At 37.3% G+C, this 27,260-nt stretch overlaps 1 protein-coding gene across 2 annotated transcripts; it reads right to left on the bottom strand.

Moving 5' to 3' along the window:
• Positions 1–3,387: 3,387 nt before the first annotated feature.
• On the bottom strand, positions 3,388–27,260 carry relb (v-rel avian reticuloendotheliosis viral oncogene homolog B). 2 transcript variants are annotated; one of them, XM_051680023.1, is made up of 11 exons: positions 26,950–27,260; positions 20,383–20,424; positions 20,106–20,287; positions 16,256–16,561; positions 15,151–15,311; positions 13,720–13,811; positions 9,198–9,329; positions 7,953–8,057; positions 7,596–7,811; positions 6,370–6,444; positions 3,388–6,274 (listed from the first exon to the last, which is right to left on the bottom strand). In XM_051680023.1, the coding sequence occupies exons 1-11, from the start codon at positions 26,990–26,992 to the stop codon at positions 5,805–5,807; spliced, it is 1,824 nt and encodes a 607-aa protein (XP_051535983.1). In that variant the 5' UTR covers positions 26,993–27,260; the 3' UTR covers positions 3,388–5,804. The 2 variants fall into 2 exon arrangements, with proteins under 2 accessions (XP_051535983.1, XP_051535984.1); XM_051680024.1 differs by having other exon boundaries at positions 20,413–20,424; positions 26,950–27,259.

The raw sequence follows: 27,260 nt of genomic DNA, 5'->3' as shown, positions 1-27,260 counted from the left end.
CCCTTCAAAAAGATATTTTTGTTCTCGAAGTATTCGATGCTTCTCTTCACCTCGGATGCTTCATATAATTCAAAAAGACTACCTTGAACATGAGTAACGCCAGAAATTATTATTACCGTTTGAAATAACTTTATTATATTTGTATTGTAAAATTCTATTTTAAAAGTGTCTAGGAATCTTTATGAAGCTTAACATCATTTCCAAAAAGAGTTAGTGGGGTTGGTTGGCACATTGAATTTGGGATGGTTAGATTGTGTGTAAAAAATTTTGTAACCTTCATACAGACTATTTACAAATGTAATACCTTTACATATTTACATGGCATAAAATAATGTATAGAAAACATGAATAATAATTATTATTACTACACATACACACAGTTCAAGCCAATGATACATTAAGTTCCTATCATTTATGTGATTAACATGCTTAAGTAAAGAATTATATATTATACAAGAGAATAAGTAAAAGATATTTATATTACAAAACATAATCATAAATCATAATCATATTAATTACATAATATTAAACAAGGAGCTGTCCTAGTTTAAAATAAACTATGTTTGTTTTTGTGTGTTGCTTCTTTCTGAAAACTTTGCCAACCAACCCCACAACTTGTGCCAGTTGCCAACAAACACCAGTAGGGGGTAATAGAGGTTGTTTGGCACAAATGCACAACAACATTTTAATAATTCATTTACAAAAGTCAGTAAATATTTGTTGAGATTGTGTTGTTTTTACCAATGAACTTAAGCTTTCATTTGTATCTAGTTGGGGTATCTTAATGGGGGGGTTGGGTTTCGGTTGGGTTGTTGAGGTCTCTGGTTCTCTAGAGATTTAAAAAAAGAATGAAAAGTGTACCAACCAACCCCGATCTCCCAAACATTTAAAAGTTATGAACAATAGAAATAAACAGAAAAGGAAAAATGGTATCCATTTCTCTCTAATGAGAGAGACACATTACAGTAGTCATTGGTGTCTAAATGTATTGTGGGTTTATGGGGTGGCCTGGATGAGTTCGAGACTCCCGGCCTGAAATTTTGCCCCTTTTCATCCCTGAGGGGGATCCCTCTGAGATATTTTGACTGATTGATGTTTTTATTAGGAAGTTTCATTTTAAATTCTCATCACTTTTTGTTCTAAATTCTGCATTTTACTTCACAAAGGTTTAGATCTGTATATACACGTTGTGTTTTTATTTTAGTTGTATTAAGTGAATTCAATTGTGATCCAATTTCATGCACCACCATCATTAGGACTAAGAGTGCATAAGTCAAGTATAGGCAACCACTCATACTACTACTTCATTACATACAATTAGGAAAAAACTTAGAATAGCATTCTAACAAATGACTCTGCATTAGGTAATCTGTATGAACTATACAATGTATTGTATGGGTATGTTTTGGATAGCATACTACCATATCTTCCTTACTACTTCCGTATTATGTATATTGTGTGCAGTATGCAAGTGTTCTGTATGCATGGAAAACTCAGATGACCTTCTTCCTTGGCCAAAGTGTGCAATATATGACACAGCACACTGCACAGAATACTGTATGCTTAATCTAAAATATTTTTCATTTGATGAATGAACCGGAATTCATATCAGCCGTAATCAGATGATTACTGGATGCCATACACAACATAGGTCATGTGACAACAGTGTAGCATACTACTGTTCTAATATTTTTCATTGCATGTTGTGGACTGTTTCACATTCAAAAATTCACATAACTAGACTTCCATTCAGCACATAGACTCTCTTTTGTGTAATGTCTACATCTCTCCATAGCACCCTGTAGAGAACAGTAACAATTACAATGAATTAACATTTCAGAAATATATACAGCAGTTACTGTAACTAGTGTGCAATCTTTCACTGTCTAAATGACTTTCTTTTTGACTGTGTGCAATATGTTTTAATGCTTGAAACCGAACAAAACTCTTGAAATTGGATGTGTGCTATATGTATTACACATTACATTATGAATGGTGCAATTTCCTAATGTTGGACTTTCCATGAGGCAGTATTTCTGCAGTGCTTGTCAATGTTTAATCTGGTTAGTCTGAAGTTGCAAGATTTCCAAAAAATACACACAAACACACACACACACACACAGAGGTCACCTGACCTACAGTATGTGATCAACTAAGTAGTATTGTTTTCAAAAGGTCAACGAGTCATGGAATGGGTTGTGGGAAATCTCTTCAATGGAAAAAGAAGAAGACATCATTGCCGTCCTGATCTAAATGAAAGCAAACTTTATGAAAGTTATGGTGATTCAAACAATAAAATAAAATAAAGTTGTGTAAAGGAGTGTCTCTAAAAAAGTTGTCAGAGATTGTGTCATGTGAATGTGTGTGGGTATTGCTCTGAACATTAGAAATAGTATCAGAGCAGTGAAGCAAAGCCAAACAATAGCACAGTGAATGAGGAAGTAATTGCACTTCTCTTTATTTTGATTGCCATCATAGAACCTAGAAATGTGTCATGAAATCCAGTGTTGGGGAAGCTACTCTAAAACTGAACTTCCCAAGCTACTCATACCTAAAAGTAACTTAACTAGTGTCAAGTTACTCTTTTTAAAGGTGCACTCAGTAATTTTTGGAATATGTTGTCTTGGACTTACACTAACACCTAGTGGCTTGGATGCAGCATTATTCAAACGCAATTGTTTTTAGTTACTGATGCCATTGTAGATATACACATATGACTCCAGTGGTAAAACCCATATCTTCTCAAGTGATATGATAGGTGTGGGAGAGAAACAGATCAATATTTAAGCACTTTGTTACTATAAATGATTTTGCCTGCCCAGTAGGTGGCGATATGCAGGAAAAATGTGAACTGGCAAAAACAAAAGAAGAATATGAAAGTGAAAGTGGTGATTTGTAGTAAAAAAGGACTTAAATATGTATCTATTTCTCACTGACACACTGGAGTCGCATGGATTACTTGTATGCTGCCTTTGAATGCTTTTGGAGCTTAACATTTTTGGTCACCATTCATTTGCACTGTATGGACCTGCATAGCTGAGATATTCTTCTAAAAATCTTTGTTTGTGTTCTGCAGAAGAAAAAGTCAGACACATCTAGGATGGCATGAGGGTGAGTAAATGATGAGAGAATTTTCATTTTTGGGTGAACTATCCCTTTAAGTTAGTTGCAACAGCACTTTTAGTTATTCCCCAACACTAATGAAATCTATGGTAAGCAGGCAAACAATTGCCTGTCTGACTGTTTTGAATTTACAACGTTAACATGGTGAGGCACATTTGGTTGGTCTTTGGCCATATACCGCTCACTTTCGAAAAAGGAAGAGATAATGAAGTAGGTGACTAATAGGCAAGTATATACAGAGACAACCAAAACTGAGTCAAACTATTCATTTTTCAAAACACATGATTTTAATATTGACAGCAACAGTTACATACACAATATAAGCAGAAAGCAACAATGCTAGACATTTTTTTTACATGGCACAAGATGAATCACAGCCTTATTACAGACATTATATATGTATAGATGGACAAAATGCATTTCCAATGATAACATTCCTATTGTGCCACCGGCTTCCTTCAACATGAATGTGTATATTAAAATGTACAGTTACAGCACTGACAAAAGCACTAAAATCTATTTACCACTGACTACATGCATCATTTTCAGTGTCCTGCTTAATTTCACAAAGTGTCCTGACCAGGTGTGATGCGACAGGATTTTTAGCATCAAGAAATGTGTCTGTCCACACTGGAAATGCTGCATAACACAGCCAATCAGAATTGATGTTCGATATACGCCAGAGATTGAAAGGGAATTTGTACACATCTCTGTGGAGCAGATTTTGGACCAATGAGCGTTCTCTGTGGGTGGGGCTACCAAGCATAACGCTACAGAAAGATACTAAATGTGTAATTATGTCCCCTTAATGCTGTTAAGTGAAATGCCTCTACGCTTGAACTGTTCAGAAATGCTGCCCGAAAAATTACCTTGTTACATACAAAACTTAAATATGTTAGTGACTTTAGGTCTGGGACCTGGGCTGGGACTACTGAGTTTTGCTCTGAAAGCCACACAATTAATTAGCAAATGACAGACACATTTCATAAATGGCACAATAAAAGCAGCTGAGCAGCATCAGTTGCTATTTTTGTAATGACTTCTTAAAAACACAATGGCTACATGCTTCTCTCCGTTACACTACAATGGTCCAAATAGCTGAAAATCAGATTTTTAATTTAAAGGGATAGTTCACTCCAAAAATTACAATTCTGTCCTTATTTACTCTTATGTTGGAACACCATGGGAGAAATTTAGAAGAATGTTGACACTGCACTATTTTACTTAGAATGCAAGTAAATGGTGACTAAGGTTGTCTTTGCCCAAAAGTCCCAGTGCACTTACGAAGAAGTGCTTCTTCATTCAGAGCCAAAAAGTTAAAAACAGCTGAGCAACGTCATACTGTTTGCAAACATTCAGACACCGGCAACACCGCTGTAGGAGGCATTTTAGAGATACATTTAAATATGATGATGCTCAAGACTAAATGTAAAACATCAACTAATATGACATTAAATTGTGTTATCAATTAGGGCTGCAACTAATGATTACTTTGATAATCGACTAATCTAACTATTATTAGAACGATTATTCGGGCGATTATTGCAACAATTAATCATTAGCTCTTAACCGATTATTCAGCTTGTGCCCCAATTTAAAAGGTTGGATTAAACGTGCTTACTAACAATAAAAAGGACAAAATCATCTTTTAAAAGTACCTCCAAATGACATTCACTGAATTAAAGGGGAAAAAATACTTTTTATTAAAGTCTGATTCAGTAAAAAATTCACTGCAAATAATCCTATTGTTATCAAGTGTTTTTGTCTTGTTTTCCATTTAAAATTGTCTAAAAATCCTTAAAACAACATACATTTACTTGAGAAGCAACATAAGATATTTAGACTTGCTTTAAGAGAATGTATCTTAATTATAAGTGCATTTTGTACTATTTGCATTAGTGATAAAGTCGACTAAACATTTCAGCCCTATTATCAATGACTTCACGCATCATTCTATGAGTAGAATTCAGATCAGTAAAAGAAGCTGTTTTACCCACTCGATGATGAAAAATAATACTTATCCGGTAGATAATGCGTAATTTGTCTCGTTTACATTCTGAATTCATAGCGTTAATGCACTAACATGCTATACGTGGACATAATAAGAGCTGATTACACTCTGTTATTGTAATTTATGATGACACCGATACTACTGCAAAAATGGGTGTATAAAAGAGTGTTAATGGGTAAAATACAGACAAAAGAATGAAAAAATGGCATATCTTACTTTGGGCAGATGTGTGAATGGCTTTCTGCTGCAGATGCCACATGAGTGAATGGGCACTTAAGTGTATTTGAGTAGATTGGATTCCTTTTGTAGATTAAACAAAAAAAAGGACGTCACACCTGTTTGTTCTTCAGTTTCGTAGGAATTATGCAGGTGCCTTAACATTCAGACTCGCATCTCATATGGTTTAGAACAATATAAGGTTGAGTACATGACAGAATTTTCATTTTGGGTGCACTATCCCTTTAAGTCCCGCCTTTCATCAGCTGCTACTGTATCAGCCTCAGCTTCCACATTTCGGCTGTGCAGGTAATTTACTTCATTAATATTCACACACTACCAAACCAGAAGTCAAACAGTGCCAGATAAACTGGTTTGGCATCTTACAACAAAGTTAGTCCACAACTATTTCAAAGTCCTAATAGTCAAGACACTTTAGAGTCTTTACAGTCATTCAAAGATCCAGCTCATTCTCACTCTTCACTGGGCCTAAGAGGCCTTCAATGTTCTCCAAGTCTGGTGGATACACCTGATTCTCACTCACCATCTGACTGAAGTGTGCATCATTTATAGATGCCATGTTCATCATAGGTTGGTTGACTGCTAGATTTGATTTTGTCTCTGTGCCGTCTAAAGTGATGTTGAAATCGGATCCAAAAATGAACTGTGTAAAAAGCTGGTCTGGACCTTTCACACCAAAACACTGAGTGAGCCCATGTAGAATGCTGTCCAAAGCTTCTTGGTCCAGACTAACACAACTGTCCTCATTATAGTGAATTTCCTCCATGCCCTGGGACGGCATTTGGATGCCCCCGTCTGGAGCAGGGATTGCAATGGGAGCGGAGGGAATGTTACACTCCGGAAGAGTGTAGAATGGGTCGAATTGCTGTGATGTGCTGGGTTCGTTCACGGTTATGTCTTGACCTGGAGGACCAGACAGGGCATATAAATATCAAGTTACAGAAACATGTATTAGGGAAGTAAATAGGGTCAGTTTTGATTTCATGCCATCTCCCTACCTTGAGGGACGCTGCACGTCTCGCTGAATTTTATGTCTGATTTTATTTTCCTCTTGCGGTTCACTCCATAGGGATCTGCAAATTAAAGAGCGAGAAACAAATTAACCTTAATTCTACCTTGGAGGGTGAAAGGAACATTGCAGCTATAGACAGTTAAAGGTAATAACTGAAGAGATTGTGCTCTGTATACAACAGAAGTCCCATTGAATTAAACTATCACAGTTTCCCCCTACATTCAGTTTCAACAGCCTATTTATAAATCCCCTAGAATAACTGACATTGTAACACACCCGCCTTTGCAATAAACTGCAAGAAAAGGTGCTGATTCATATCTGGATCTGAGGCATCTTGCCTTTAGTTAACTGCTCTATTGGTCTTCAATTGTAATGCTATTTTTTTTTTTTTAAGTATTCCCTAAACACCACATTACTGTTATGTTTTTAAAAGAATAATTCATGCAAAAATGTTTTTTTTTTTTTTTTTTTGGTTGTTGTTTTTTTGTGGGGGCATACTGTGAGGATCAGCCAGAAATGTAGGTTGTTATTCGCCGAAAATCTTCTCATCCACCATAGGTCTCATTGTTGTATATTTAAATTTGGTTCATCAATTCACATTGTGCCAGGTTTGGCGTCAATAAGCGTGTTTACATGTACAATCATACACGATACACGATTATGCTTAATAAAATGTGTGTGCTTTTAAATGCACTCAATGACACTAAAAGCTATTGCTACTGTACTTGCGTGTTGTGACTGATAGTCAAGCGCCAAAGAAGGTATGTCAAAAGTACCGGTACTCTGGTAGTCATTACTAAAATAAAAAAGATGTAAAGATACCAGTGTTTAAAGATAGTCAGCGGCGTTTCTGACCATTTTGGTGCCACTACATCTGACTGACAGACAGCTGCTTTCAAATGCTCACATGCTTTTACACTGAAATGGACAACTGATCAAATTAAAATAGTGATATGTCGGGGGCCTGGATAGCTCAATGAGTATTGACGCTGACTATCATCCCTGGAGCTGCGAGTTTGAATCCAGTCGAGTGACTCCAGCCAGGTCTCCTAAGCAACCAAATTGGCCCAGTTGCTATGGAGGGTAGAGTCACATGGGGTAACCTCCTCGTGGTCGCGATTAGAGGTTCTAGCTCTCGATGGGGCGCGTGGTAAATTTAAATTATGACAGAATTTTCAGTTTTTTGGTGAACTATCCTGGGTTAAGACTCACCTGCATTGTCTGGAATGTAGGTGAACTTGACTGGCTCGCTGTCCATCCGATCAGACAAGCGGCGTAGACACACGTTGACCTCCACCTCCTCATATATGTTCTGCTCCCTGAAGGGTGGGGACTTGAAGACGATGGCGATCTGTCTGTGGACATCGGTCTGAGCAAACTCCGCCTTGGCCTCCCAGTCCTCCAAGCTGAAGATTATGTCAATGTCATCTGTGTGGTTTCCAGACATAAAGGCGTGCACACAAATGAGTTCATAAACATGGTAACAATAGTTTTATTACTGTACAATTATAATTTTAGATGATCTGAAGTTACAGAATGATGGAATTTAAACATAGCATTTTCATATACCTTTTTGCACTTTGTCACAGAGCATGTAAATTTCAGTCTTTCCTGTGCAGGGGCCTCTGATGACATTAAGCCGATTGATTTTCAGTTCTGCTGTTGTGGTCGCCTCTAATCAGACAATACAAACAATCCAAAGGAAATTACAGACTCACCATGGCCCAGAGCACTACAATCATTGATATGTTTAAAGGGGCCACAAAAAATAAGGACTGAAACACAGTCAAGACAATTCTGGAATCGCTCGATTTCATGTGTCATTCTGAAACACAAGTTTTCACATTCTCAACATTGCTACAAGGGGCACTATAGAGCATATTAGCGCTGTATGGTCATGAACGCATTTACATGCACAATCGATATACACCGATTACACTTAAGCCGACAAACGTGTGTGGTCATGTAAACACCTTAAACGGTTTTCTTTTATCGGGTTAAGGTCGTAAACGGTCTAAGCAAAAACTAACTGCCACATGTAGATTTTTGTAAACACCTTTACCGGCATTCCTATTGGCTTATCCAATGTGCGAAAGTGTCTGTTTACATTGTGATGTCAGACGCAAAGAATAATCAAATTATTTCTGTCTCCTTGTGTTGGATTTTATGAATAAGCTGATTTTTGATAGTTATCAGTATATTGGTGTGTATGTAAACACACTCAATTGATTTGTTTGAAGAGGCTGCAAACAATAAGGCCCGAAACATAGTCAGCGTAAGTATGTGAAAAGACATTTCAAGTGCCATTGCATTCTGAAATGTATGGTTTTCTCTTTCAGGTCAACCATTGTAATGGCAGAGCAGCAGTTTGCTAGTTAGTAAAGTTAGTTGAATTGTTGACATGTTAATAGCTAGTTACTTGAACAATAACACATCTGGGTTTTTTGGCACACATTAGAGGTAACTCTTTAACCCCCTTGAGTTACTGAGGTTTGTTACTGTCACAGTAACTCAAGAACGCTTGCAACGTTTTGGCTAAGCATTCTCGTCTGCATATACTTGCACACAGTATGTTTCTAAGAATGAGTAGTGTGTTTGCACATGCTAACGTGCTAAAGCTAGTGGCAACACATTGTGTGCACTTGAAACGTTACTTCCATCAGCTGAAAAAATTGTGAATGCTTCCGTGTAGTTAAAAAATTTTTTTGTGTTTGAATGGGACAATACTACCCTAGGAAAATTCATACACTAGATGGCCGAGTGCATAGTGTATAGTGTAAGTGCACAGTACATATTGTGTCATTTGAGACTTACTCTTGTCATAGATGGGGTTGGAAACCACAGGAGCGAGGTGGATCCTGTCTCCGTCTTTTCTTTCCAGCTCACACTGGAAACACAGTCTCACAACATTCATGTCCATGTCCTCAATGCTCTTAGAGTGGCCCGCTGCCGGAAAACAAGAGAAAAACTTTTAACAGAAGCTCACACTACATTGCTGCAATTAAAGAGTATTTTTAAGACTTGTGTTCTGTTCTAAAACCTAGTGAGCAGCCTACAAAATGTTAAGCCATCAAGCTAAAACAAAAATTCATCCAAGATGGTGGAAAAAGCGAGAGAAATGTTGATTATAAATATAATTCATTCAATTAATTAATCTAATTGAAAAATGTACTATTTTTATATCATATTGGTGTGTGCTTAGTTTTTATGCTTATTAGAGTATCCCAATGTTAGCTTAGCAACATGCTTACTTGTGATACACCAATTTAATGTGAATCTAACAAGAGGCAAATCAGGCTTTTTGTTTCAGTGTTCTGTTTGTAACCGAGAAGAGTTACTCTGAAGCATGGAAGACAAGTAGAGACTTAAAAAATTAAGTTTATCATTTATAGTTCTTTCAAAGTTGTGTAATTAATTATCAGTGATTTGAAACAAGGTAGCAAAAAAGCAGAACCACCAAACTATGGGTATTGGCAGATGTTGTTCTAAATAATCGTATATTGGCACACAAATTTTGTAATGGTACATTCCTAATGAATGCGCTGTACGTGAGGAGCGCTATTTGTATGACACACAGATGACATTCTGCCTATGTAGAGCATTCCAAAGTAGACACTTATAAGGTTACATTTCAGTTAGGATGTTCCCTTAGAAGGCAGCAACCTACTGTATGTAGGCAGTTGACAGCAAGGTAGCTCACTAGGTGTTGGAATAGAGCCATGCAGTCTGCAACCCAGATAGCAAACAAGCATTGAAACAATGTTAAATCAGCGCTGATGTGTCAACGTAAATGGCATTAAATTAACATTACAAACTGATGTTGATTCTACATAACTTTTGCACCCTCAATTAATGTTGATACAATATTAAAATTTCAACAAAAAAAAATCTGTTAAGACATTGAATCAATGTTACAATCTGATGTTGATTCTACATCAAATCTGTTGACATAACTTTCAAATTACAACAAAATTTCAATGTTAACATAGTTGAATCAACATTGCAATCAGATGTTAATTCTACATAACTTTTGTAGAGTCAATATTGAAATGTCTAAAGAAATATAGAAATTTGGTGAAAAACAATCATATAAATAAAAACAACTTTTACAGTTTCTAGAGTTTATTTATCTTCATAACAAAACTAACAACAGAACAGCTGGAGTAACTGCTCCCACACTCATTTGCTTAATCAAGGCATCTAAAACAGAAGAGATCAAAGATACAAAAAAAACAAACAAACAAACAAAAAAAACAGTAAGATAAAAATCAATGGAATACAATAATAATCTTAATTGATTTGTTTACAAGTACAAATTTTGTTTGTACAGTCTATCACTGTCACGTTTAGGCAAATCGATAATGTAGGCTAGACCCAAATCCTGCATTCTTTAATGAACACACCTAATTCAACACTGGGTGTGCCAGATAAGAAAAACATCCATAACGTGCAGTCTGTGGGAACTTACGACAATATATAATTTGTCTAGATTCTTTAAGCAGTCGCAATGCTGAAGGCTATACCTGCTATCAATATATTCCACCTTATTCTTTCAACAGAATCCACTAGGTCAAAAAAGTTTTATACACTTGATGTTACAGCTAGTAAAGATTGTGTAGTTTGTCATGTAAAAGAATCCACGTAAGATTAACTAAGTTTATTGTAAGAGCTGTTAATAAAAACAATTGCCCAATAGTTGATTGTTCATTCTAATAATTGCTAGGTTAGTCGATTATAAAAAAATAATAATCATTAGTTGCAGCCATACATGAAAGTATGGTTGAAAAATGAGGAACACTGGAATTCACTTAAAGTTGGCTAGCACACCAAGCAATAACTGGTCACCAATTAATTCTGGTATTTAACGTTAATTCACACAATGCAGCACATAAAGACACCATTTTAAAACTATTGACTAATTATGAGTTTGCAACAATCCATCATTGAAATACATTTAGCAAAATAGTAATACAAATTTAATCCTTTCTTCACCTGAAATAACTGCAAAGATGTGAGGTGCTGGTGGGTCCTTTCCAGATCCAATGTGATTACATGATTGACAACACATCAATGTTTATTCATTGTCACTCCATCATGGGGTGCTTCTCATTTCTTTAATAGTGCATCCTTATTTTTTCTTTGCCTTTTTTTTTCTTAACTCCTCCCTCGTAAGACACGAGGAAAGAAAGCAAGGATGCTATTCAAAGAATGAAATCAAAGCAGTACATGTGTAAAATGGCTTACTCAAGTGTCACTTCTAAGTGATGTCAATCGCTGATGATTTTGCACAGAATGCATTACCACTGCGCTTTATTGTTTAATGAATGTTGTTTGAACTTTGTTAATGAAGGCACTAATAATAAATCTAGATAAAACATGATGCACTTTTAAAGTATGTGGAAATGTTTCATCAAAGACTTTAAGCACTTTTTTTAATCCCCTTTTCTCCCAATTTGGAATGCCCAATTCCAGCTACTTAGTAGGTCTTCGTGGTGGCGCGGTTACTCACCTCAATCCAGTTGGCGGAGGACAAGTCCCAGTTACCTCAGCTTCTGAGACCGTCAATCCGCGCATCTTATCACGTGGCTCGTTGTGCATGACACCGCGGAGACTCCCAGCACGTGGAGGCTCATACTACTCTCTGCGATCCACGCACAACTTACCACGTGCCCCATTGAGAGCGAGAACCACTTAATCGCGACCACGGGAGGTTACCCCATGTGACTCTACCCTCCCTAGCAACTGGGCCAATTTGGGTGCTTAGGAGACCTGACTGGAGTCACTCAGCACACCCTGGATTTGAGCTCGCGACTCCAGGGATGATAGTCAGCGTCAATACTCGCTGAGCTACCCAAGCCCCCGACATATCACTATTTTAATTTGATCAGTTGTCCATTTCAGTGTAAAAGGAGTAACAGCACGCGCTCATAAGAATGTGAGCATTTGAAAGCAGCTGTCTGTCAGTCAGATGTAGTGGTGCCGAAATGGTCAGAAACGCCACTGACTATCTTTCAACACTATCTTAAACATCTTTTTTATTTTAGTAACGACTAACGGAGTACCGGTACTTTTGACATACCTTCTTTGGCGCATGACTATCAGTCACAACATAGCTTTTAGTGTCATTGAGCGCGTTTAAAAGCACACACATTGTTGCCTTATTAAGCATAATCGTGTATCGTGTATGGCTGTACATGTAAACACGCTCATTGATGCCAAACCTGGCACAATGTGAATTGATGTACCAAATTTAAATATACAACAATGAGACCTATGGTGGATGAGAAGATTTTCAGCGAATAACAACCTACATTTCTGGCTGATCCTCACAGTATGCCCCCACAAAAAAACATCAACCAAAAAAAAAAAAAATTTTTTTGCATGAATTATTCTTTTAAAAACATAACAGTAATGTGGTGTTTAGAAAATACTTTTAAAAAAAAAACAAATAGCATTACAATTGAAGACCAATAGAGCAGTTAACTAAAGGCAAGATGCCTCAGATCCAGATATGAATCAGCACCTTTTCTTGCAGTTTATTGCAAAGGCGGGTGTGTTACAATGTCAGTTATTCTAGGGGATTTATAAATAGGCTGTTGAAACTGAATTTTAGTTTAATTCAATGGGACTTCTGTTGTATACAGAGCACAATCTCTTCAGTTATTACCTTTAACTGTCTATAGCTGCAATGTTCCTTTCACCCTCCAAGGTAGAATTAAGGTTAATTTGTTTCTCGCTCTTTAATTTGCAGATCCTTATGGAGTGAACCGCAAGAGGAAAATAAAATCAGACAAAAAATTCAGCGAGCCGTGCAGCGTCCCTCAAGGTAGGGTGTGAAATCAAAATTGGATTTGAACCCACGACTCCAGGGGTGGTAGTCAGCGTCAATACTCGTTGAGCTACCCAGGCCCCCTATGACTTTAAGCACTTTTTAAATGACTGTTTTTGATTACTGTCAGTGACAGAATCCTACACCAAACAAGCCAGTAAAACAAATTAACAGAGAAATAATAAGGTACATGAACATCATTGTTTGAAATTGTGCCAGAGAATTTGTGTGTGTATCAGGTGTTTCAGCAAACAAGACTTCTGTATCGGATGAACAGGTTTCACAAACAAGGAAGCATCAAGTAGAATATTGAGAAGCACACATGTTGGTTTAATGTCACTGCCACCACCTCTATGTGCTGCTGGCTTTCATTCAAATTTCAATGTTGACCCAACATACTTTTAACATTGAAATTTCAATCTCAACCAAAATGACGATTCTGACAAAAAAAAATCAACAAAGTATCATCGCCACCTTGCTATCTTGGAATCGTTTTCCACTACTCACTGTTAAAAGGATCAATATTTTTATTCCTCCTCTTCTGCAGCGAGGCATCAAGTTCCTTCCTCCGAACACACTGGATGCCCAAATTAGCAAAGCTGCAAAACACCAACATGCTTAATGCAGGAAATAACATTTGATAATCAGACCACATTCTGCTGACCACGCTGAATGACCCAAAACTAGAGGTGGGGAACGAAATTTCAAATTGATCAAAAAAATGTATCTAGTTTGTTCACAAATAAAACAAAACAGAAGCTTAAATTGATCAAATAGTACATTCCAAGGCACACTTCATTCGAGTAAAACTGATGAATGAAGCAAAACTCTAAGACAAACAATTAAAAATCCCTAAAAGAAAAAATGTGGATTGCACACCCATGCATATCGGCACAACTTCTCGAAGAATGTAGCCGATATGCGTGCATTTGCAATCAACATTTTTTCTTTTAGAGTTTGCAAAATTGTTTCAATTGTGCAATAGTCAATTTCAATATTCTATACACTCACAGAGCACTTTATTAGGTACACCTGTAAACCTACTTATTCATGCGAACAAATTATCTAATCAGCCAATCATGTGGCAGCAGTGTAATGTATAAAATCATGCAGATACGGATCAGGAGCTTCAGTTAATGTGCACATCAACCATCAGAATGGGGAAAAAATTTGATCTCAGTGATTTCGACCGGCTTGTTTTGAGTATTTCTGTAACTGCTGATCTCCTGGGATTTTCACGCACAGCAGTCTCTAGAATTTATTCAGAATGGTGCCAAAAACAAAAAACATCCAGTGAGCTGCAGTTCTGCAGACGGAAACACCTTGTTGATGAGAGAGGTCAACGGAGAATGGCCAGACTGGTTGGAGCTGACAGAAAGGCTACAGTAACTCAGATAATCACTCTGTACAATTCTAGTGAGCAGAATAGCATCTCAGAATGCACAACATGTCGAACATTGAGGCGGATGGGCTACAACAGCAGAAGACCACACTGGGCACTTTATTAGGACCATAGTGTTACAAATAAAGTGCTCGGTGAGTGTACATATATTATATAATTTTTATATAAAGGTCAAATATATCATTTCAGTTTTGCAATATTTTACCTGTAATGATATTCTCAAGTCAAGATTCAATATTTGTAGTTTTTTTTTTTTCACATGAACAAAGGTGCGTTATTTCCTCACATCATTTATTTAGAAACACGCCTATGCTCTACACAACTTCTATAGCTCTACGATGATGTAAAGCAGTAAGTTCAGCACTTGTTGTGCAAAGCACCAAAGTCTAATGAAGATTAATAAGAAACAAGCAGGTAAAGGGTTGCAATATATCATAGATTTGAATCGCAATACACTAAATAGACAAAAGAATATTTTTGTACCATGGCCCAGCTATTAATATAATATTGAACCTGACTTCAACAAATAAATATACCTGTGCCGGCAACTACTATGGGGATTGATGTGGATGACACAGATGCCGTCGGAACAGTCTTTTCCAACCAAGCAGTGTGGGTGAGGGCGGTAAGGGATGTCCTTTGTCACAAGAGACACGGTGACTGTCACATTCTTGATATTGTCGATGGGGCCTTGAATCTACATGATGAAGAGATGAAACACAGTTTACTTTTGCTTTAGTAACACCGTCGGTTACAAAGGTTCTTTGTGGTTGCACTGATTGCACAGCCTCTTTCGTTAGTTGAAAAAAACCTTGTATGGAGGTGTGTTTTAAACGTAATTCCCTCCGTCGGAACCCACATATGGCACACCACTCCAGGGAACTTTCATTTATAGCTGCAGTGACACGATTTTATATACAACAACCACAAACCATAATGGGGGAACCCCCACTGTCCTGGTATAGTCGGTGCATTCCAGACACACCCACTGAATCAAATTAGGACACCAAATCAATTCTGTACTTGTGTAAACGGGAAAATATAAAAAGAATGCAATTAGAGGTTTAAATGAGAGGTTCAAAGGCTGTGTTCAGAAAGGTAGCAAAAAAAATAAAATAAATCTGGTGTATCTAACTCAGATCTGTTTAGTTTGTGTTGAGCAAAAAAAAACAAAAACAAAAAAAACAAAAAAAAATAATATATATATATATATATTTAATGAAATCTATTAAATAAATTTTTGAAATCTCTTTAATCTGTTTTAAATCTGTAGTAAAGTAGTTTTTTTTTTCAATTGAGTTGCAACATGCATATAACATCACTTTAATTGCATCTTTTTTCCATACAAAGAAAGTGAATGGTGACTGAGGCTAACATTCTGCCTAACATCATCTTTTGTGTTCCACAGAAGAGAGAAATTCATACAGGTTTTGAAAACATGAGGGTAAGTAAACAATTCCAGAGCTATCAGAAAAACATAATTACTCGTTCATTGGATTTGTATCCGTTTTTTCAGGTAATAAATGTAAACATCTTTTAAACTTTTGACAAAAGACTTGGTCACATGTAATCACACTAACATCAGTTCAAACACACAAACTAAACAAAGCATTCATGCCAAACATTTTCCCCTTGACTTACTTCAATGGCAGGCAAGGTCTTGTTGATGTCAGTGCTGGAGGCTCCAAGGATGCTGCCTGCTGATCGTCCCTCACACTCATAGCGAAACCGCATGCCTCGCTCCTTTGGCTGCTCAACCACAACTATCTCTGGCTTTTCCAGGAAGCGCTCCAGATGTTCCGTTCCAGTCTGATGAGGAGGAAGACACTGGGCCACTGCAGAGCCCTGTCCCCGTCGCTGAGATCCCCCTTTGTGACCTCGCAGAGCATGCATTGGTGCCATACTATCAGTGTGAGTGGTAGGGACCTGGTTAAAGTTGTATGAGTGCTGTAAAAAGAGTACACATTCTGAATGTGTGAGTGGTAAGCTATGCGGCGCTTGTTCGTGCAAAACTCGTCTCAACGATGCTACACTGTAAACGTTATAAGATACTTGGGGCACCATTTAGGGTTCCTTAACAAACAAATAATTAAATGGACATTAAACATTGATTTGAGTAGAAATCGTGTTATTACGTGAGAAGAAAGAGACCACAAAGCCTCCAGAAACAGCTGAATTCATCCTCAGGTTTGTGCCAGTTCTGTTGCCGTTTATATTGCAAAAAATGGCAGTCTGACTGCTCATTATCCTAATTATTACACAAGGACTTGCAAAGAACTAAATAAATGGACATGAAATATTGATTTGGAGTTGAAATTATTTTATTAGCTTACTTGTAAAGATCACAGAGTGATATGAGAAGTAGGAAAGGTGAATCGCAATACCCGGAGGACTGGTGAAATTTCACTTTATCCCAGGATGTGCGGTCAATATTCAGAAATGTTAGGCCGTTGGGTGGCGTGATTGTCCAATCAGAATTGAGTATTCCAGAGAGCTGTGTAATAATTACGGTAAGGGGTTTGTTAAAGTCCTTAACCCTAAGTATGACCAATAGTAATAGTGATATTAACCTTAGCAAGCACCCCTTACAAAGCAAGTTACGGCAAAGCTGGATTTCCAGTCAACAAATAAACAAACTCTCAAAATAATATAGAGCAACAGCCAAAAGTTTTAAACAAGCAAATATATAAAGCTCTTCCAACAGGGCTTATTTTATTAGGTACCTCGTATTTCAATAAAGATGACCGGTAACTGTCTGCCAACCATCAAATAAGTTGTTATTTTTAACCACCCACACAGCAACATAATGAGTCAGCTACACAATGGGTTCAGAAAACCACATTAGCTAGCATTATTAGTACTTTAGCATCAGATGTTCCTTGTTGGACTTTACACTATTTGAACCCATTAGTGGAAAGACAAACAATTCAGTTACTGTCTGCATTTGACAATCCAATCATTCTCAAACACATTGTATTGATCTCTGTCAAGCTTGGCCTACGATGCACAAATAGTAATCAATAATGACCTGTTGGGTTGAGTTCATTTAACCTATCAACTACGTTTATGACAAAAATAGTAATTGCCAATTATGTCCCTTTCATGATTGATAATTTCGATTTATAGAGTTTTAATTAAATTCCTTTTCAATGCTACACCTCCAAAAACAAGCTTAGAACTTTTTTGATTATCGTTGTTAAATCGTTATATTAAAATGGGAGCGTTCAATCTTTGTTACACCATTACTGATAGAATTATGTACTTAAAGAATGTGTCTTTGATCGGTTACAATGCTCAACCACTGAAAAAAATTAAATACTTTTTTCATTCAATGGGAGTAGATCTAAATGGAATGCTGTAATCGACACTTTTCACGATTAGTTAATTGCAGCAGCTGTAATTGTAATCTCCATTATTTTTTTGATTAATTGTGCAGCCCTACAACTATGACAAAATCCTTCAACCAGCAACAGAGAATAGCAAGAGAGAGAGAGAAAGTACATAAAAAGTAAAAAGGGGGAGAAATAGAATAGACAGAAGGGGTGATAAACAGCTTGTCTGACTCATGCGGTTTGACATCAACATTCAAAGATGGTGAACACAAGCAGAAAAGAAAAGAAGTGAAAAAAATTTCCAGAATGTTATGTTTTGAAGAAAATAGTAGAGGAAGACAACATCTGGACATGCCTGATAATGGACTCAGAACGCTTACACAAAGAACCGCTGAGAAGAGCCAGAGAGAGCATGGTGCAGAAACAGGAAGCTTGCATAGCTGCTTGAATAATCAGCCAATGAGAAAGTGAGGGAAAGAGAGGAGGGTATTTGCCTGTATGGCTTTTGTATGGGGAGAAAGGCATGAGGGAAGAGAACACTAACTGAAAAGCAAGCATCGAATTACAGTCTCTCACAAAAGCCTGATGCCCTGCGCAAAAATAAACTTATTTGAACTCAAATTAAAGAATAACTTTTTTAATTTACCCAAAACTGTAAGACAGCTTGCATCAATAATCAAGCAAAAACTGTTTGCAAATATTGTTCAAAGTGGATGCTAACAACCTGACCTTAAAAAACCCATCAGACTGTTCAGTGACATATATTAAATGTAGAGAAAAAATATGAAAAGCAGTTTTTCTGAGTAGTGGTCGACCAATATGGCTGATGCTGATTAAAAATGCCTATATAATTATATTTACTCAATGTAAATGAGACACACCCGAAATTTATGAACACAATATTTACTCAATTCACCAAAAAATAAAACAATAAAATAAAAATAAAAAAATTGAAAATTAAAATTGTGCATTAACCATTATGAAAGCTTTCAGTAGACTTGAAATGACCCTAGGCTGAATAGCCACTAATTGGCTAATCGGAATGGTTATCAATGCCAATTATCTCAAATTGGCGAAATATCGGAATGGCCGGGTCTAGGGGTGGAGGGGTCGGGGTTGCTAATGGGGGTTCTTGTCCACCCTATATTTTCCATTTGCCCCCCTTAAAACTTCTAGCTGGGTTTCCATTCAAGTATTTTTATGCGCATTTTGGGATATCGCACAAAAACTGCTGGATGTAAACACTAAGATGCTAATCAAATCTCCAAAATGCACATAAACAACTTAAGACGCTCGCCTGAGGTGAATACATTTTTTGTTCGATAAGAAAAAATGCACATAAACTATGATGGAAACACATTTACTGAATAACTGAATTTATTAGGAATATAAGTTGTGCATCAAAAAAGATTTGAGACTAAATAACTCATTCATAACTGAACTAACCAGTGGACCAACCATCACATCTGAAATGTTGCTCTGGTCATTCTGAAATAATGGTGTCCAGAAAATCCAAAGCCTGTATAGAGTTTGCAGAGCAAATAAATCAAATACACTTACATAAATACACTTTAAAAAAAATATCTTATAGATCTGCACGGTACAGTCATAAGGATGGTGGAACGCACACACAGTGCTCCCAGAACTGTATGACTCATTGTCGCTCCCAGACATGAGAGACAATTCTTTACAGTGTTTTGTCTGCATGTTCTAAACTTCTGAACTACTACTTTTTTAATAAACGAGTCACAGAGGCTACAATTTCTCCAGAAGTGACAATTTCCTTCTTTTTAACACATGGGATGAAAACACAGCTTTATTTGCACATTGCTTGTGCAATATTATGGTTTATCACATAAATTAAATTTGCAACTTGGATAAAAACAAAGCTTCTGACGACCCCCGGACCAACACCGAAGCACGTTCAACCGGGACCCACCCAAGCAAAATTACCAATGAGAAACACTCCCTCGTTCCAACAAAGAGATGAACAATTGCCCACCCTAAAGATCCCCCCGTCCCCCCCAAAAAAAGATCACATCCTAGTACCGCCCCTGAATATCGGTTATATATACATAATATCTGCTAATCAACCTGGCTGATCTGATCAGTCTTTATGAAAATTAAACTGCTTTTTTTTTGTAACAGCAAAAACCCACCTGTGGTGCAGCTCCTCTGGGAACCAAAACTGGACCGCTGCGCCTGCTCCTAGATGGAGGGTCCAACGACTGTATGTCCTGGTCCGCAGGTGGAGGTGGGGGACCAGGGAGAGTTGTTGTCGGAGCGGCTGTCAAGGACATCTCTTTGGTTGACTTCTCCAAAAGGTACTCATTTATAATATCTGTCAGACACAGTTTTGATACAAGCATCTGAGCTCTTGTAAAACACAATTAACTATTTGCTTTAACACTAAAGGACTAACCAAGGTTAACTCACAAATACTGATGACGTCACAATGACACTCACCTAGATCTGATACTGCAGGTGGGGGCATGAAGAGAAAGACAGAAGAAAAGGAGTTAAAACATGCGCATTACCGGAAAACGAAACTGAAATCAACGTTTTCTTTATTTATATAGCATAAAATTTGCGTTTTATATAGCATAAAATTTGCGTAACAACAACGAAACGTGTCTCAGTGTAGATGTTTCTGCAACAATATGTCTGTATAACCGATAATAAACACAAGCGCTTATTCAGAACAAACATATTAGGGGCCGTTCACATCATAGCTGTTTTGTGTCCTTAGACATGGGCGAGACGGATGTCTTTGAACGTTGCGCCCATAGATATATATACGTAGATGCCTCATTCCGCTGGTTCGGATAAGTCAACCGTGGCGCCATCATGTAGTGATGGGTCATTCATGAACGATTTGTTCATTTTTGAACGAATCTTTTATGTGACTCAGAAGAATGAGTAGTCTCAGAGAATGATTCGTTCATTTTGTGTTGGCCGCGCATGTGCATTGCGCAACCTCCGTTCGTTTGTTACGTGAAAACCGCATAGGCGCTGTACAGGAAACAGAAATGATTAGTTCACCTTTCAACTCTTTTGGTCAGAGTCGTTCGTTCTTTTGTCACGTGATAGCTGTATACGCTATGCATTACTCACACAGTAAACAGAAATTATTAGTTCACCTCTCGAGTCTTCTGGTCCGAGTCGTTCGTTCTTTTGTCACGTGACAGCTGTATATGCTATGCATTGCTCACACAGGTAACAGAAATTATTAGTTCACCTCTCGAGTCTTCTGGTCCGAGTCGTTCGTTCTTTTGTCACGTGACAGCCGTATACACTATGCATTGCTCACACAGGTAACAGAAATTATTAGTTCACCTCGAGTCTTCTGGTCCGAGTCGTTCGTTCTTTTGTCACGTGACAGCCGTATAAGCTATGTATTGCTCACACAGGTAACAGAAATTATTAGTTCACCTCTCGAGTCTTCTGGTCCGAGTCGTTCGTTCTTTTGTCACGTGACAGCCGTATAAGCTATGTATTGCTCACACAGGTAACAGAAATTATTAGTTCACCTCTCGAGTCTTCTGGTCCGAGTCGTTCATTCTTTTGTCACGTGACAGCCGTATAAGCTATGTATTGCTCACACAGGTAACAGAAATTATTAGTTCACCTCTCGAGTCTTCTGGTCCGAGTCGTTCGTTCTTTTGTCACGTGACAGCCGTATAAGCTATGTATTGCTCACACAGGAAACAGAAATGATTAGTTCACCTCTCGAGTCTTCTGGTCCGAGTTGTTCGTTCTTTTGTCATGTGTTCTTACGTGACAAAAGAATGAACGACTTGGACAAGAAGATTCAATCCAGAGGTGAACTAATAATTTCTGTTTCTCATTTGTCCTTGGCTGCATTATCAATATTTCCTTATTGGGACTATAATCAAAGTTTGCGTAAGTAGACCTGTTGGGGGGGATTTGGCTATTGAAAATGTAACATTTAAATTGAATTCTGCTCAAATGAACAAAATGGCTTGAATAAAGTTTCTTTCATTTTGCTGAACGAGACTCAAAGATCCAAGTCAGTAAAATGATCCGATCTTCCCATCACTACATCTTGGAGTGGTACAAGAGAGCGGTTTAAATGTAAGTGAATGGAGAACAAGCATCAGACTGCTGCATAAACTGCTTTTGTGTGGGAACACTAATTTTCAGTATGTTTTTTTTTGAAGAGGAATTTATTTGCAGTTTGCTATGAAAAAAATTAAAAATTAAAAAAAAAAAAAAAAAAAAAAAAACTGTTTTAGAAGTGAAGTCAGGAATTTTTATATCATCTAAAATATTGCCCAATGTTTATGGAAAATCAGATAATCTGAAAGTTGGCTGGAAAAGACTCCAGACAGTTAATGACCGTATCTGTCAATTTACTTTCATGTGTTGACGGTCGGCTCTTGACTGTTCCAATATGACTGTGGTAAAGTTGTTTTTATATTGGACATTTGTTAGACATTTACATTTTACATTTGTTAGGCAAAGTTAGGGAGTGTCTCATAAGTGTGAAACGGACAAAGGCTGATGAAAATCAGATTACTCTGTGGCTATAAAAACATGTGTAGCTTTATCCAGATGTAACTTAATATTGTCAAACAAGTAGAAATACATGGTACAAAAAAACAAACATTTAAAACCATAAATGGCTTATTCCCTAGGATATGTAATAGGGGTGTAACGGTACACAGAAGTCACGGTTCGGTATGTACCTCGGTTTTGGGGTCACGGTTCGATACGAGTTCGGTACAACAGGAAAAAGCAACAAATCCCAAATGCTAGGTTTCTTTTCATTTATTTTGAACAGACAGTAGTGCAAATTACAGTTTGTTCCACCTAGCAGAATTTAGTCCCCCCTGTGGTAGTTGGTACAGTACAGCCTCCTTTAGTGTATTAAGCACTAAGCAGTAAACAGAATGCACTCTTGCATATGTCATATTTTTTTGTAGGGCTGATAAAAAAAACAAAAGGTATTTGGTCACAATCAGCTACAAAACTGAAAAGCATCTTGTGTTATTAAATGGAGTTTACAAAAATAAATAAAATCATGAAAAATAAAACTTGTGCATTAGGAGAAGGAGTGTTACAATTTGTTCCACTTAAACTATATGTTGTTTGTGTGTATGCCAATTGGCTGGGTAATGACTTTGGCCCTGTCTGCTCTCACATCTAGAGGCTGGTTAAAAGCTGCAGGGATAAGTTTTTGCACTCCTGTTGTCTTTTTCTGCCTTGCTTTGGGGATTGGCACATCTGGGTGATGTCGTCTGATATGTGTTAGCATGTTGGACGTATTTCCACTCACATACTGTAAATCTGCCTTACAACGCCGACACACCGTCCTCGTCCTATCTACCACTCGCTCTCCACTGCTGCCGTAGTTCACTGGGAACCCGAAACTTTCCCACACTGCTGATTTAAAACAAGTAGGCGGGTCATAGAGCTCTTGCGTGTAATTTGAACTCGGCATTCTTGTTTTGGGTTGGTGCATAGATGGTGTCTTCTTCTTCTGCTCTTTTTCCTGTTGTGGCGTTTAGCAAAAAGCGTTGCATTACTGCGCGCCCCCTTCTAGACTGACGTGTGGATCACCTGTGACTGACTCATGAACGAATACATGTACTGTTACACCCCTAATATGTAATGATTTTATAACAATAATGTAACTGAAATTTCATTTAACTTATGGCTAACAGAAATAGATGAATGTCAGACCTCCTATTGCACATGTATACACAACACCTTTCCACCTTACATGACTTTTATTTTATAATTCTATTTTCAAAAATAAAAACCTGTGTGACCTGATGATGTCACACCACCTGTTATGCATTTACAAACACCTGACAAACATCTTACATGACTTGGATTTTGAAGATATGATTTTGTGTATTTTTTAAATTTTCAAATCAATAACTTACATTTTACATTTAGGACTTCCTGGTCATGTGACCTGATGACGTCACACCACCTGTTATATATTTACAAACACCTATAACACATCAGTGATGTCAAACCACATTTAATGCATTCACAAACACATCCTACCCATAATAATAACAATAATAATAATAAGAAGAATACAAATCCTTCCCATCCTTTTTTTTTAAAAAAGTTTATGAAATATCTGCTTACTTGGCGCATAACATTTTGTACTTTTACTTGGCTACGTCATGCTTATTAGGCTCTTATATTAAATTAAGTAGTAGCACTGACAACACTCACAATGTGTTAGGAGCTGTAGAAAAACAGCCTATTACAGTAACAACATGTTTTTACTTTGAATAACCCATTCCTTACTTACCTATGTACTTACACACTAATATAAAGTCCTAACAGTTGAATTGTTACAGATGTAATTGCAGTGCACTCAAACGCCATAGGAAAGAGGGAAAAGAAATCGCCTTGGTTATGCATACAAAATTAAAACCACCTGCCTAATATTGTGTAGGTCCCCCTCATGCAGCCAAAACAGTGCCAACCCGCATCTCAGAATAGCATTCTGAGATGATATTCTTCTTACTGCAATTGTACAGAGCGGTTATCTGAGTTACTGTAGACTTTGTCAGTTCGAACCAGTCTGGCCATTCTCCATTAACCTCTCTCATCAACAAGGCATTTCCGTACACAGAACTGCCGCTCACTGGATGTTTTTTGTTTTTGGCCCCATTCTGAGTAAATTCTAGAGACTGTTCTGCATGAATATTCCAGGAGATCAGCAGTTACAGAAATACTCAAACCAGCCCGTCTGACACCAACAATCATGCCACGGTCCAAATCACTGAGATTTTTCCCCATTCTGATGGTTGATGTGAACACTAACTGCAGCTCCTGACCTGTATCTGCATGATTTTATGCTCTGCACTACTGCCACATGATTGGCTGTTTAGATAATCGCATGGATGATTGTTGGTGCCAGATTGGCTGGTTTGAGTATTTCTGTAACTGCTGATCTCCTGGGATTTTCACACACAACAGTCTCTAGAATTTACTCCAAACGATGCCAAAAACAAAAAACAACCAGTGAGGATGGTTTTCTGCTTATATAGGCCAACTGCGCGCCTAAAGGGGCAGGGCTCAAACACCATTGCCAATTTTAGAATTGCCATTATTGTACAAAGAGCTTCAACTAGGTTGTTGAGAAAGGAATTTCCCATAATGTCAGTGACGCAATGTTGAGAGAACTTATGTGAATGACACCGTTTTAAACATAGGGAAACTTGTTTTCATTGGGTTTTCAATTAATGACAACCTACATTTTTATCAGTTCCTGACTCAAATGTATATAGTGTATGTATTATATGGCTACATACACTATATAAAATCATATTTCTAAAACCCATGTTGTGTAAGATGCGTTATAGATGTTTGTAAATATATAACAGGTGGTGTGACATCATCAGGTCACATGATCTGGAAGTTATATAGATTTCAAAAATTTGTAAAAAAACCCACAAAATAATATTTCTAAAATCCAAGTCATGTAAGATATGTGTCAGGTGTGTGTGAATGCATTACAGGTGGTCCAACACACTTTCACGGCGAAATCGTCAGGAATCGTACGACTTTTCTAAATTTAGCTAATTCGTATGATATCGTGCGACTGCACTCGTCTGAATTCCTACGACTTTCACTACAGCCAATGACGTCGCTGGATTTCGTTTCCATCTAACACGCGACAATTAATTGCTTCTGTCACTCACAACAGCTTCCTATCGTGTTTACACACTCTACTGATTGGTTAAGTTTAGATAAGGGGTTTGGGTTAGGACATAATATTAATAAGTATGTCCATAACACCTCGTGCGCGGAACTCTCACTTACTTCCGCATTAGACATCCGGGAATTTGCATGTGATGTAGTCGTACGAGTTTATGCGACAAACATCGTGCTACACCATACGAAATAGCCAACTCGTAAATTATGTACGAATTTTCATGAGATCGGGTTGGGTGGTCTGACATAACTAGGTCACATGACCAATAAGTTATATAGATTTCAAAATGTCAATAATTCATAAAAAATATACAAAATCCTATTTCCAAAATCGAAGTCATGTCAGATGTGTTATAGGTGTTTGTGAATATTTTACAGGTGGTGTGACATCACAAGAAGTTATATGGATTTTAGTAATTTATAAATTCCAGAAAAATACACAGAAACATATTTCCACAATCAAAGCTGTGGAAGAAATGTAGCAGGTGTGTATAAATACATTGCAAGTGATGTGAGATATTAAAAGCTAAAAAAGCCAGAAAGCTAAACAGACTTATTTCATTAAAGCATTCAGTTAATATTAAATAGTTATACCAGGTATATAAATCATAAGAAAATTTAAAATGATCTATATTTAACTTAATTTGTTTACCAACGTAAACATTACACATGTAGAAAAAAAAAAAAAAAACTTTTTAATGTAGTTATGCAACAATTTCTCTCTTAACTAATTTTTGTGCGTTTTGCACTTTTGAGACACTCCCTAACTTGGATTGCCCTTGTTGGGATCACTGTTTTGCGTTTTTCATAAATATTAGAGATACCTGCGTTCTGTTATGGGTTGTTGTTGTTCTTGTTTTTTTATATATATATATATATATATTTAATAGTGAAAAAAAAAAAAAAAATGCCTGAGTTCTGTTCTATTCGTAGCGTCTTGCTTTTTTGCGCAAAAACGCGTTCGGACTGAACGGCCCCTTAGATGACAAGCATACTTTTCGTTTAGACTATAAGCGATCCCTTTCAAGCCAATAATACGTTATCAGGCCCGTGTTATTGTTTCGATAGGGGCCTGTAACTTTGGAAACACCCATTTCTCTAAGAGAAGAACTTTCTTTCGATGATACAATTAACTTTAATGTCATAAAACGCAATATAACGTGATAACGCGCACAGTGTCATATCTTCACGTTCAATGTAGTTAATGCACAATGCATTTCTTAACCTCAAACTACATCAAATATTCAGACTGACAACAGGGCCGACCGATGTGAACGTGTGAGAAAGTGAACTGACCTCCATTATCCGCTGTGCCGTTCCGAATACTCATGTTTCTCATGGCAAGAGCAATAAGGAAGAATAAAAGACTCTCTCTGGTTTCTTCACGCACTCGTGGATGGCTTTTGTGTTGAACTGAAATGAAAATCCTCCGAAACTGTTGAGTTCAGCGCTGTGGACTCATTTCCGGGTGCTTCGCCTGTTTCGGTGTAAAGAATGGATTTGACGGAAGCTTTTACGGGAAAAAATCTCGGGAGACAAAGCTTCAGCTCTGGCTCATTCACGGACGCTTGTTGACATGCAGACACCTCACGCTCTCGCTCGATTCT

This window comes from Myxocyprinus asiaticus, chromosome 39 (assembly GCF_019703515.2).
Source record: "Myxocyprinus asiaticus isolate MX2 ecotype Aquarium Trade chromosome 39, UBuf_Myxa_2, whole genome shotgun sequence".
Taxonomy (NCBI): Eukaryota; Metazoa; Chordata; class Actinopteri; order Cypriniformes; family Catostomidae; genus Myxocyprinus; species Myxocyprinus asiaticus.
This window is presented reverse-complemented; position numbering and strand designations above follow the sequence as displayed.

What these genes read in the sequence shown, in the direction of transcription:
- relb (XM_051680023.1), bottom strand. Translation starts at nt 26,992, where the DNA reads ATGAGAAACATGAGTATTCGGAACGGCACAGCGGATAATGGAG. An exon ending in CCAGAGGAGCTGCACCACAG is followed by an intron (nt 16,562 to 20,105) that starts GTGGGTTTTTGC and finishes CTCTTTTTACAG; the next exon opens with CACTCATACAACTTTAACCA. An exon ending in GACGTGCAGCGTCCCTCAAG is followed by an intron (nt 6,275 to 6,369) that starts GTAGGGAGATGG and finishes CTGGTCCTCCAG; the next exon opens with GTCAAGACATAACCGTGAAC.